The sequence below is a fragment of the Morus notabilis genome, unplaced genomic scaffold (genome assembly GCF_000414095.1).
Source record: "Morus notabilis unplaced genomic scaffold, ASM41409v2 Scaffold255, whole genome shotgun sequence".
Lineage (NCBI taxonomy): Eukaryota > Viridiplantae > Streptophyta > Magnoliopsida > Rosales > Moraceae > Morus > Morus notabilis.
Window position 1 is genome coordinate 10,285 of NW_010365473.1, and position 13,460 is coordinate 23,744.

Sequence of the window (13,460 nt, forward strand, 5' to 3'; positions counted from 1 at the left end):
TGGAGTATGAAGTTGCCATTGATCGAATTCTCGTATAATAACAGTTATCAAGCTTCCATCGGCATGGCTCCGTTGAAGCACTTTACGGAAGGAAATGTAGATCCCCAGTTCATTGGTATGACACTCGGGAAAAGCAGCTTCCCAAGACAGAATTCGTTCTAGAGGCCATTGAGACAGTGCAAAAGATCCGCAGAAGATTAGAGATGGCTCAGAGCCGGCAGAAAAGTTATGCAGATAAACGCCGGAGACCCTTGGAATTTTCGGTAGGAGACTCCGTATTCCTGAAGGTTGCACCGATGAAGGGTGTGATGCGTTTTGTGAAGAAAGGCAAGCTGAGCCCACGGTACATAGGACCTTTCGAGATCATTGAAAGAATAGGAAAGGTAGCTTACCTACTAGCTCTACCGCCAGATTTGGCTTCAGTGCATAGTGTGTTTCATGTACCAATGCTCTGGAAGTATATCTCGGATCCATCGCACGTGTTACAGTATGAACCTATTCAGGTTCACGAAGATTTGTCCTATGAGGAGCAACCAATTCAGATTTTGGCAAGAGAGGAAAAGAAACTCAGAAGTCGTAGTATCCCAATGGTAAAAATCAGTGTTGTAGAAGCCACTTGGGAAGTAGAAGAAGAAATTAGACAGAAATACCCCCACTTGTTCTAATTTTTTAGATGAAAATTTCCTAAGGAGGGGTGAATGTAATGACCGAGAAAGATTTAGGTCTAATCCAGACAGTCCGGTATTTGACCGAAATCCTTTTCGGAATAGTAAGTAGTAGAATTTTGATGTAATTAAGAAAATGTTGCGTAGAAACTTTATGTACGGGGTAAAATTTTCTGAAATATGTAAAGTTATAATACAAATATTTTTACAAAGAAAATTCGTAAATATCAGTTATGAATAGTAAAATATTAGTTAAAAGTTAAAAATTTGAGCGGGTATATTTTAGTTATGAAAAACTAAAATATTTGGTATGTGACCAAATGACTAGTTAGAAAAAGAGTAGAAATATTAGAAGTAAGGAAAATAATAAAGGTTCCTGAAACAGAATTTTTCCGAGCCAGTTAAAGTGTGAAACTGCTAAAAAAATGAGTACCGCGAGGGTACGCGTTTTGGACAATTCTGAATCGATTAAAATGAAAATTTCAGAAAAAGAAATTAACTATTGAGATACCCAAGAGAATTGGGTTGAACATGAGAAGTTTGTCCCAGGGTACTCGACAGTCCAGAAAATTAGTATAGAACCTGTACTGATTGTGAAATTATTAGTACCGGAAAGAGACTCGTTTTGAGAAACAGAGAGTTAGGTCTCGACAAGAAAAATTTAAAGAGTATAGAACTCACTCATTTGCTAACACGTATCTTGGATATAGTAAAGAATAAAAGTAGTTTGAACAAAGTTATAATATATATATATTAAATTATAGTATATATATATTAGATTATCTAAGTACGTGTAAAAAAAAAAGTGAAAATGATAGTTACCGTGAGGTGGAATCTCACATGCAAAAAAACCATTTGTCATTACATAAGCTTAAGTGAAGGATGACTCACGGCATGACGGATGACTCACGTGGAAAAATAAAAGAAAAGGTTATTACATACTTCACGTGAAGTATAGTAGAGGAAAAAAAAAAGAGAGAGAGACGTGAGGAAGTTACGAAGAAAGAAAAAAAAAAAGAGAGTTGCTAGAGAGAGACAGAGGAAGGAAAATCAAGCATTTTCATTGAGATTTCTTTCGTTCAGTCTGGTAGAAACGTAACCTGAGGCGTTCTAGCAAAAAAACCTCAACTTCTGGAGGTAAGATTTCAAAGTTTTCATAAGAATTCTATGTTTTCTTGATTTGGATGAATAGTAACCCATCTCAGAAAAACTTCCGTTAAAGTAAAAATTGAAACTGAGGTTTTATAAAGCATTGTAATAAGAGTTTAACTGTGTAAGTATTAAGACGATTGAATGAAGTTTTGGTGGATTTCTATTGAAAATCCGTGAGCCTAGATTAAGAAAGAACATATGTTTTGTTCAATTTTATGTTAGAATCTGTGTTCAGGAATGTAAATCTTGACTCCAGGTACCGAAATCAGAAGTAGAACGAGTTATTGAAAACTCGGGAAACGAGAAAAATAAGGCGAAACTCTGCCAAAATTTCCTAAAAGTTAGTTAGTAAGCAATGAGTTAGGAATTGATTCTAGAGAATGAATAACATTTTTAAAGCTCAGAAATGAACAGATTAAGATTCAGAAACCAAGATACACAAATATGTGTAATTTACCACTTAAACTAGGATTCGGCTTAGAGGGGAAAAAGGGTTCAGAAACGAGTTTGAAATTAGATTTAAGAATCTAAGTATGAAGAATTGTGATTTGGAATAGGAAATTTATACCTATTTCCATGAAACAGGTTTTGGCACGAGAGTCGACACAACAAGAAAGAACTTCTAGCAAGCGGGAATCCTAGCGGATTATTTGGAAGTATAGACATATATGTTTGTCTGGATTCAAGTAAGCTATAGTTAAACTTAGAACTATGAATTTACTTATGTTCCTAAGTCTATGTGATTATATGTGATTATACGTGTTTGGAGGGCTCAGTGCCCTAGATTGCAGAAGGGCGACATATGACTACCCTTATGCACAGTTAAAGTATGCAAGTAGTATTATGCATTTTATGTTAGCATATGCACGTAGAGAAATGTTGCATATCATTCAGTAAAGTTTTTAACACTTTGAAATGAAAAACTCAAAGTTCAGTAATGTAAAGAGACTGACGGGTCGTCGGCCTCCCAAGGGAGGAAATCTCAAAGAGTAGAGATTTCGACTATATCAAGGCCCACGGTAACAAGACAGTAAGCAGGGGCCCAGGCCCACAGTAGTAAGAACAAAAAGACAGAAAGCATGTTTCACATGAGCATATTTGCATCATAACTCTTAATGAAATTCTTTTCTAGTTTATGATGTGTGCATATTTATACTTGCTAAGCGTTAGCTCATCAGTTTACTCGTGTGCAGGTAACAAAGGTAAGCAGCCAACCATAAAGTGATTTTGCTTGATGGACCGGCAGAGGCAAGGGTGGCGGAAATGTCATGGGTACACGAGAATGGTTTCGACTATGCTCGCTTAGAAATTAAATTCCACTGCAGAGTAATGTAATATAGAATCAAGTTTATATGTTTCAGTTTTAAGGAAAAGATGTTACGGTCATTGTCTTAGTAAAGAACAATAGACTGTAATAAGTTAAGATAAGTTTCGGGGACCTGTTCCATATCCGATTTCTTAAAGTATTAGCAAGGATAAGTTGTTGTATAACAAAAGAACATGCTAAGAACATGTTAAGAATTTGAGGGTTAAAGAAAAAAAATATACACTCGTACAGAAATGTAAATTAAAGAGGCGATAGTCTAATAACAAGTAATATATTAGTCTATAACTATGCCTAATAGTAGTAGTTTAAGGTTGGCGACCGCTGCTAAGGCGGGAGACGTCACAATATTCACATTCCAAAAAAGTATAAATGCACCTCTAAATTAGTAAAATAACTAAAATGGACAAGCTGAAAAATAAATAGGAAAGAATACACCCCAACGTCACTATTATTTCCTTCCTATTTTCTTTTCTCATAATTTTCTAAATCTCACAACCTTTCATAATTCTTCAATCTTTGCGATATTCCTGATCAATTTCAATTGTGATTATGGTGGAGATATAATTGATCTTCGTTCATCTGATTCTTCTTCTTTTTCCACTTTTTTTTCTTTGTTCAGCGTTTCTTTGAACTCTACAAAATGATTTATTTTCGAATAATTTGAATTTCTCTGTTGTAATTTAATTGTCCATGGTTGTAATGTGCATTGGCTAAATTTTCATTGTTCTTTGTGAATTTTTCATTCTTTTTCTGTTCTTATTTTGTTAGTTTGTTTGTAAATTCTATGATTCTTTTCATATTCGTGAATACCGTAAGAATTCTCTACTCTTTGATGCCGGAACCGGAAAAGATTGATTGATTTCGTTAACCTAATTCCTCTTTATTTTTTCCCGTTTTATTCAGACTTTCCCAATTTGTGTAATCTTTTTTCCTGTCAATTTAATGTCTATATTGTAATTTTCGGTTATTTAGAGATGACCTCAACTGTTTATTGACATTCTAAAGACTCGGACTAAACCCCAATGAAAGGGGACATAATCAACATGGCATATAAAGATCTCTAAATGAACATCGTCACATACACCGTCAAAAATTAACTCAATCAAATAAGACACACAAACTAAACTATAAGGTGAGAAAACCACATCCGTTATTACAAAACAACACTCAAAAAAAGGCGAAACCAATGTTGCCACTCCTTTATTATAAACTAAATCACACACCAAAGCAAAAAGAAAACCCAAAACATCACTGGCGCAAGCCTCCGATGATGGCGCAAGCCTCCGATGATGGCGCAGCCGGTGAGAGGACTATGTGGAAGGAAGAAGGCTTTGAAAGATAAGCAGCGTAGTCGAATAGAGACCGTTAAACAACAGGGAACACTCGCCATGCTGCCATCCTCTAAAGATGACACCACTCTTACCAAAGGAAGCATACCACCGCCAGGAAAGAGCCTCCAAAAAGGACTCACCTAACATTGCGGGTCTTGGAAAACACCTCCTCAACATCTGGTTTTCAACTTCCAAACCATGTCTACTCTACCCTAATCAAGCCATCCCACAACACATTACCCACACAATAGAAGAGTCCTCCACGAGACGAGCCCAACGACCAATTTTCAAGGTTAGAGTCTGGCGACACGCCCTGAGGCAGTGCCGGAACTCTGAGCAACACTCAGACTTCTTTTCTCTCTCTCATTTCCTCTCTATTCCAAAACTAGGGTTTTGACATCTCTTTCATGCAAATGTTATATTTGACACAATAAAAATATGAAAAAACATATTTGATATGTTTTATTTTATTATTATTTCAAGTTTATATCTATGTTTTGTCATGATTTTTTAAGCTTTCAAGCTGTAAAAATAATTTTGAATTTTAAAATAATTTAAAATTAACAAAATAACATGCTATAATTATCAAATGAAAAAATCGACACATCAACTAATAATAACTAAATATCAAGTTCAACACTAAAAATAACACTGCATCAAGAGTGATTTTGCGACCCCAAATATCGAAATCCAGCGGTTTTAATTGAGACCACAAGGCACAAGGCAAGAAGACAGGTAATCTTTTTCCCTAGATGCATAAGGAGCGGCCTTAAACGATATTATGGCCACACAAAGGAGTCACAATCAGTTGGACATCACTAGTTGATGTCGGCGATTCATTGGCATCTCTTATCGCCTCTGTCCCTTTGGGATAATCATTGTCCTTTCTTTCAATTTTGGCTACGTCTCTCTCTCTCTCTCTTCATCCCCAAGATATTTGAGCTTGTTGACAACTACAAGTGTGTTAAATAGGATCCACATAAATTGCCCACCAAACTTGACAACAAGGCAGATTGAGACATTTTCTGAATTGAATGGCAGCATTTTATTTGAGAAAATTAGGGAATATGCTCTTTTTAACTCACTCTTTCGGGTTTTTTGCCCTCTTTCATACTTAATATAATATATAAAAAGGAAAAACTAGAGCAGAAATCATATATAGTGTTTAAAAAAAAAAAACATGAATCTTTATATTTCCCATTAGAGCAGAAGTCATAGACCTTTGCATTTCCATTTTATTTTTCAGGGAAAACATATCTCATTTCTTGTTGGCATTCACCATATGAAAGGTTTGATCGCGTTTCGGAAAAGAAACAGATTATATGCTTTCTAGGGATAACTCGGGGTTTTTTTTTTTTTTTAAATAACATCTGGCTTTACGTGAGATCAGAAATTACTTGGGTAATAGAGTGACTCATAAGGTTGCATTTCAACGCTCAAGTAAAAGCAATATTGCTGATGTTTGGATGGTTTCTTATTCTGAAGTCCACTTTAGGTGGTTTAAAGATATGGCAACCTAAGATTCCCATGAGGAGCATATTAACAAAGTACATTAACCTTTTTATATTACATTCATCTAAAAAGTACACCTTACATTTTTAAGATTGAACTCATATGTCCCGTTAGTATGTATTTTTTTTATCCTCTCAATAACATCATATCACGTTAATTAAAATTATTTTAACCGTCACGACTTTTTAATTAATGTGAGAAGAAAATTTAATTAGCGTGTCATAATACCATTAGAGATACATAAAAAAAAAAAAAAAACGAGAATAAGGAGACACAAGAGTCAATTCCATATTTTAATACCATCAAATTATTGATCACATTTAATACATAAATTTATACATTCTTCTTTCCTCAACAAAATATATATATATATATATATATATATATACACACACACACACACACACACACACTGTTCTTGATTAAACACATTGTTCTTGATTAACACTTGAATTTGACATTAAAAATATCCAAAATACACTTAAAAAATAAAATAAAAGGATAAATAAACAATTTTTTCTCATTTCTCAAAAAAAATTTTGAATGAATACCGCCTCAATTAAGACTCATATTATTAGTGAAAAGAAAAATAACAAACTAGAATCACTTAAAAAAACAAGTAAAATAGAAAACCTATATATAATCCATGTACACATAAAACTTAAGGACTGTGAATGAGAATACCACATCCTATTACAATTAATAATCTCAAAATTAGCTCAACACGTCAATTAACTTCACGATACATATAAAAAAAACGAAAATCTATCTTCATGGACAAATAAAGTACCCTTGAGTTATTACAAAATCGCCAAGGAACCTGCAATGACTTAGAAATCAAAAGAGAAATGATTAAAGAAGAATCACTCTCAAGCCATTCTTATAAGTAATAGAAACGGCATTAAACACGAACCATAATTCAGTTTCTAAAGCAAAACCTTCCAAAAGAAAGATACTGAAACAACCACAAACATACCCCCTAGCATTTCTGAAAATACCCCCACAAACAATTGGGCCAGGACCTCCTTTAACCGAACTATTAGTGTTAACTTTCACCCACCCAGGAGAAAGAATCCAAGAATAATTTTAGGACTTCTAGGCACATTATGACAAAAATACGTAACTTGTTAAAAATACGAAGCTCGGAAGCAGAGCTGTACAAATAACCCAACTTGAACATCTTGGACATGATGGTAACTAAATATGTATGTGCAAAGCAGCAAACTAGCTCCTTCAAACGCACCTTGGTCATATGATCCCAAATAAACCAACAACTCGCCTTAAAACCAAGTATCCAAAGATTTTTGATCATAGGACTAAAATTAACTCTAAAGACAGGATACCAAAAATCACCAATGCTACAATTACAAGAAACTTTACGGTGAAAAAGCAACATAATCCAGTCCCAAAGACCAAGAGTAGGGACATTCCAATAAGAGATGGGTAACAGATTCTTCAGTGCTCCCCCAAAAACTACAAGAGGAAACAAGCTGCATACCAAGAATCTCGAGAGTGACGTCCACAGAAAGCTTTTCATAAAATAGCCTCCAAACAAGAAAAGAAAAATATAGAGAATAAAATGTGCCCTATTTTACAACCCCAACTAGTGGGAGTAACCCTAGCACAAGAAACTTCATATGCATTCTTAGCATAACAACCACCGGACCTAGAACGAGACCAAATCAGATCATCCTCCGAATCAATGAGAATAACAGCCTTATCAATCATACTCCAAAAATCCGGATAAGCAACCTTGAAAAAATCAGGAATATTCCACCTAGCATCCACCACGAAATAAATCAGGAATATTCCACCTAGCATCCACCACGAAATGACTCACCACGGCCTTAAGAGAAGCCTTAAAGATGTGCTAGAATTCTCACAGCATCAGCTAGAACAACACCACACCAATTATTAAACCAAAAAGAAAGCATAGATCTACCAATGAGCCGCCGAGAGTCAAAATAAGAGAACCAACCAAGCTCCTTATACCTGGCCAAAAAAGACTTGGGATAGAAAAAATATGGCTCCAATCTGTCTAAAATGTCTACATCTTAAAAAAGCATATCCATCTCCATCTTCATGAATCATATTCCAAGCAAGCTTCTTAAGAAGGGACAAATTATTAAGTCCTCAGATTTCTGACTCCCAAACCCCCTCCTCAAAAGGAAAACAGACACTTTTCCAAACCACAGAAACAAGCTTTTTTTATCCACATCTCCTGTCCATATAAAATTTTTCATTCCAAGTTCCAACATAGCTATAAGAGAAAATGGCCATTTATAAATCGAAAAAGAATGAACAAGCATACTAGAAATTGAACTCCTTACAAGCTCAACTCTACCGGCAAAAGAAGTTTTCCCTTTCAAGAAGAAAGCTTGGCAACAAGCTTATCAACAATAGGTCTAAGATGAGAATTTTTCAATATACCTCTAAAAATAGGCAGTCCAAGATAGGAAAAAGGCAGCTGACCACGACTCGTGCCAAGGAAATCAGCCATAGATTCAGCACGACTCTCCAATCCTTTACCAAAAAACACCAAAGGCTTGTCCTTACTAATTAGCTTACCAGAAACCAAGTAGTCTTGTCAGTCCCCAAATTTTCTTTTCAAGGGTATTTTGAAAATTTTAAGGTCAATCAAATGTTGACTGAGAAAAGGTATTGGATTTGTGTATCCAACGTTTTGATGTTATAAAATGGTTAAAAGAAAAATAAAAAAATAAAAAAATAAAACCTTCATCGATTGTAAACGCAAATCATAATTCATATTTCATAGTGCAAATAGAGTAAACTTTATATGTTTAAGTTCATCAAGAATCCCAAGAAAATTAAAAGGGAACTAATTGACGTTTAAAATCCATCCACAAACACTTAATCCTAACAAGTCTGATATTAAATGGCTCCCCAGTTGAACTTCTTAGCCACTGATAGCTTGCCAAAGAAAGCTTCAGAATTGGAGGTAAGCCACGATAAGATTTCACTCACCTGTCAAACAAAAATGTAATCAGGAAAGAAGGCAATGAAACATATAAATTAGCAACCAAAAAAAAAAAAAAAAAAGGAAAAAAAGCAACATTAATATATAGAATATGCCAATATATGGACAAAAACAACTAGACAATAATCTGGAAAGAATGCAAAGCTCAAGAATGAGACCGGGATAAGCTCTTGCTCCTGCTCCTGCTCCTGCTAGGACTTTTGCTGACGCTGCGCTTTTTAGGGCTTTTACTTGTATGTTTCTGGTATATAATAATGCCACTGTGGTAAGTAGGGGAAAAACCATAAAAAAATACCAAAAATAGATATGAATTTAATCTAGAGAAGCTACTAAGATATCACTATATAATAAAAAAGATAAAACACTGGCTGGCTGCTCAACTAGAAAAGAAAACTAGTCCTTACATTGATATGTAAAATAAAAAACGGCAGCCCAAGAAGGGAAGCCAAAAGAATGACGTTTTTTTCTGAATAGCAAAACAATAAATCACTTACTGCAGGTAATGGAGACCTAGATCTTGATCGGGATCTGCAAAAGTTCCAGAAACAACCAATTTAAATTCCACATGTTCCTTTTACCAAATTTGATCCAAGATCCTTGATGCCTCTTCCACGTCAGAGATACCAGAACCAATATGATAAAAAGACAGACATAAAAGTTTAGCAGTTCAAAAAGAAAATCTATTCCCACCTAGACGTCCTAAATCACAGAGAATAAATTTTAACAAAGAAGCATGATTTTTTTTTCAATTTTTTTTAAGACACTTGTGGACAGGAGAGGAAGAGAGGAGCATTCTTCCCTACTGTACCACCGTAATCCAGGGAATCCAGAAAGTGTCACCCTATTAGCTTTGGCAAGTGTCGCAGCAGGAAATCACAAGGAAATGTCTCTACTGCATGATGGTGACTTCCAAATCCCAATGGCACTTAGTACACAGTTATCCAGCTCTACTATCGCAATCCATGACCTCCTTTGTTCCCAATCTAGCACCCATGGACATTCGCAATGCTAAAAGCATTAGAACATAGGAACCATGAAGGCTGCTAAATTGCCTATCTAAGAAACAGCATACCTCCACAACCAAAAGAGTTGCAAGCAATTGAACCAAATCCAATCAAGATCCTAATATCCAATCCCCAGTTCGCTGCATAAATCCAAATCTAGAACAACAAAAAGAGGTAATTTCACACAACAAAGAGCAGGAAAAAAAAAATCACGTCTACCAAATATATTCTCTCTCCGCAATCCCAGTTGCTGAACAAGAAAATTAAAAAAATCAAGACAACATAAATTGAGGCTAGAACTCAAACATGTGCCTCCAACGAACTAACAAGAGTCTTCCGAGTAAAATCCAATGCCGCTAACATAATCATGAAGTAGCGACTACACTAAGAATTGACAACATATCCCCAAGAAACATTACCCTGGAGTGAAATATAGAAGCAAATGAAACAGAGAAGATAAAGCACCAAGCATTTTATAAATACCAAACAATTAATATACAGAAAAGATAAAATACCAAATACTGTTACACATACCCTGATGGGGAGCGGGACCTTGATGCTGAGCGTGAGCGAGATCTGGACCTTGATTCTAATTTAGCAGGTGAGCGACGTGAAGATTTGGCTTTTGGAGACTTGCTGCATTCCATTTCTAATATTAGAATAGAGAAATACCTCCAACAAACTTGTAAATTTTTTTAGTAAAAACAGCAATACCTCCTGCTCCTGCTCCGACTGTAACTTCGGCTGCGGCTGTAACTCCTATCTCTAGAGTGAGATCGACCACGAACAGGACTCTTTGATGAGTCCCGCTTTGAATCATATTCCTTCACCTGTAATGAGACAAAAGAATAAATAAAGCTAGGTAGAAAGAGAGACGAAACACATTTTGCAAAACCATAAAAACATATTCAAGATTCATACACGAACATATGCCCGAGAAAATGCATTCCGGAACTCAGAATCGTCAAGCTTTTTAATCTGCAGAAGTTTCAGATACATGCATCAGTTCAGGCACATCAATCTGCTAAAACCCACGAAATTCATTTATAATAGCCAATATGCCCACAGAACATTGACTCACCGCATACTTCATGTCCTCATGATTAGTATAGTCCACGATTCCTGTAGTGCCGCCTACATATATAAACAAAAAATAAAGATCAAGAAAAGATAAAACTAACTGAACCTCAAACAGTTTTATTTTATGTCACCCCAGCTCATAGAAACCAGGTCCTGATGGTGCCAATTAGAAACTAAAAATGGTAAAACAAAACAAAGCTTGTCACACAATGAGATTATAGTTGCAGAACATAAGCCTTCAACTAGCCAACTATTTCAAATTAAAGAACAATTATAGAATACTATAGTCGTTGATTTTTTTTTATTCTGTGCATCTTACCACTACCGTCACGGAAGACTTGAGAGAAACAAACATCACCAGCACGCCGCATGTGATCCTGAACAAGGATATGCCATACATTAATTCACTTAAGGTGGAAGCACCATCAAGAAACCACTAAAACAAGCAGTGAGAGAGTGAGAGAGGGACCACGTATATGCATGAAAAAGAGTAAGAAGTGAAATGGGGAAAAAGACAGGTGGAGAGCGGGGGCTGCAACCAAAAATAGAAACAAAAAGAAATACCAATTCCCACCTTAAGATCCTGCCATGAAGCTGACGAGGGTAATCCAGTGACCAATACTGCAAACAGGAAGTGAATAATTTAATAACCATTGTATCCATAACAATGTATATGATTTCTATAGGAAATATACAAACCACGATAATCAGAGCGCCTCGATACTCCACGTCCACCCCGACCACCACCGTAACTACTATAACGATCTGAAGAGGATGAATGTCCACGCCCACCATGAGCAAGTTCAACCTGTAAAAGAATAAGTTGAAGCGTTAGATTCAGGCTAAAAATTACCACACAAATAAATACCCAAAAAAGAAAAGAAGTTGCTAACCCGCAAACGATGCCCATCAAAATCATAGCCATCACGACCACGTATCGCATCTTCAGCATCTCTAGCATCCTCAAACTGTAGCAAACACTAGTAAAAGAGGACATAAATGACGCACAAAAATAACTTAGTTTGTTCAAGACAAACCTCAACAAACGCGTAACCGGGGGGCCTTGGAGGGACCTTTAGGTCGATATGCACTATGCGTCCATACTGCAAAGTAAAATTTACAATAAGGGGCGGAAAAAAAAAAACTCTCCTTCGTTGTCATAATGTCAAATTAAAGAAAGCACTTATACTTAATAAAACAAAAGTCCATTAAATGCACGCAAAAGAGATAACATCATCCCAACAAAGAACCCTTTAGTACATTAGATACATTAGAAGGGCCAAAATGCGCCTTTTAAATTAGAAAAAAAAAAAAAGCTGGAGGTGATAATTTCTTATCAACTACGACTATAACTATACATCTTCTTGACAAATCAAAAATAACAGCGACTCATTAACAAAATATAGTCTCAGTCAAAGAATAACGAATTTCATATTCGCATCGACTCTTAATACAAACAAAAACAATGGGATTACCTTGTAAAACAAATCTTCCACTTCCCTCTCACGAATATCACCGGGAAGATTCCCAACGTAGAGGGTTCTGCTCGCACGGCTACTCATTTTTACCTAAAGAACAAAGAAAGACAAAATTGACAATCAAACGCTTGACTTTACAATAAATAACCCAAAAAAATCTCATATGCAGTATAAAACAAATTCGAACGAAAGAAATCTCGAATCTTTCACAATTTAGGAACCATAACCAAATCGACTAATCCAAGAGGGTAAACAAAGTCTATCCAACAAGAATTTGAAATCGTTAACTTTACAACGTCAAGGCGATGGATATAATTGAAAACTCAAAAAGTGTCACTTTCTTAGCAACCAAAAGGAACAGAGAATAGCCATGGGGGTTTCTAGGGTTCGAGAAAGGCGAATGAGAACTTCCCTGCCACGAATTTGGGGATCGCACTGAGAGCTCAGAAAGGGAGCGATTCGATAATTTTTTTAGGGTTTTGAATTCCTTGGTGGGTAGGATTCGTTATTTTATAAGGCGATATGTGTTTTTGCCGTTTAGTGGGTGAGATATCCTAACAACATGCCCATCAGACAAAATGACGTCGTTTATTTTCACTTATCTTCAATGTGGTAAGTCGTTTACGAATTTTACGTTTTTTTCCCTTTTTCTTTTCCTTCTTTTTCGGTTATATGCAGTTAAAAAGTGCGCCGGTACAGTAAAACCTCAATAATTGCTCCGTAAATTAATAATTTCAATTAAATAATTAAATATTTTAGTTCTAATTTGAGTCAATATATTAAATTAATAATCTTGTTAAATACATAAAATAATAATTTTTTTAAAATTCTTTTAGAGTCCAATAAAAATATAAATTAATAATTAATCAAATACAAAAAATAATAATAAATAACATATAGAGTTCATCATACA

The 13,460-nt window shown here is 35.3% G+C and overlaps 1 protein-coding gene and 1 long non-coding RNA gene across 3 annotated transcripts; one reads left to right on the forward strand and one right to left on the reverse strand.

Moving 5' to 3' along the window:
* Nucleotides 1-1,638: 1,638 nt before the first annotated feature.
* On the forward strand, nt 1,639-3,270 carry LOC112093569. Its single transcript, XR_002903113.1, has 3 exons — nt 1,639-1,802; nt 2,403-2,503; nt 3,011-3,270. It is a non-coding gene; the product is annotated as an uncharacterized LOC112093569 (long non-coding RNA).
* Nucleotides 3,271-8,728: 5,458 nt separating this feature from the next.
* Nucleotides 8,729-13,047, reverse strand: LOC21389626 (serine/arginine-rich-splicing factor SR34). Of its 2 annotated transcripts, none has more exons than XM_024172264.1 (14): nt 12,960-13,047; nt 12,545-12,637; nt 12,107-12,172; nt 11,963-12,037; nt 11,769-11,877; nt 11,644-11,690; nt 11,389-11,446; nt 11,071-11,123; nt 10,911-10,967; nt 10,704-10,819; nt 10,524-10,625; nt 9,480-9,513; nt 9,144-9,226; nt 8,729-8,972 (listed from the first exon to the last, which is right to left on the reverse strand). In XM_024172264.1, the coding sequence occupies exons 2-14, from the start codon at nt 12,629-12,631 to the stop codon at nt 8,969-8,971; spliced, it is 891 nt and encodes a 296-aa protein (XP_024028032.1). In that variant the 5' UTR covers nt 12,632-12,637; nt 12,960-13,047; the 3' UTR covers nt 8,729-8,968. The 2 variants fall into 2 exon arrangements, 1 of the variants encoding a protein (XP_024028032.1); XR_002903112.1 differs by lacking the exon at nt 8,729-8,972 and adding an exon at nt 10,058-10,145 and having other exon boundaries at nt 9,172-9,226; nt 9,480-9,968.
* Between the last annotated feature and the right edge of the window lie 413 nt (nt 13,048-13,460).

Coding starts and splice junctions, on each gene's coding strand:
- LOC21389626 (XM_024172264.1), bottom strand. CDS start 12,631: ATGAGTAGCCGTGCGAGCAGAACCCTCTACGTTGGGAATCTTCCCGGT. Junction 12,173..12,544: donor TGGAAGATTTGTTTTACAAG/GTAATCCCATTG, acceptor TTTACTTTGCAG/TATGGACGCATAGTGCATAT. Junction 10,626..10,703: donor AGTCGGAGCAGGAGCAGGAG/GTATTGCTGTTT, acceptor AATGGAATGCAG/CAAGTCTCCAAAAGCCAAAT.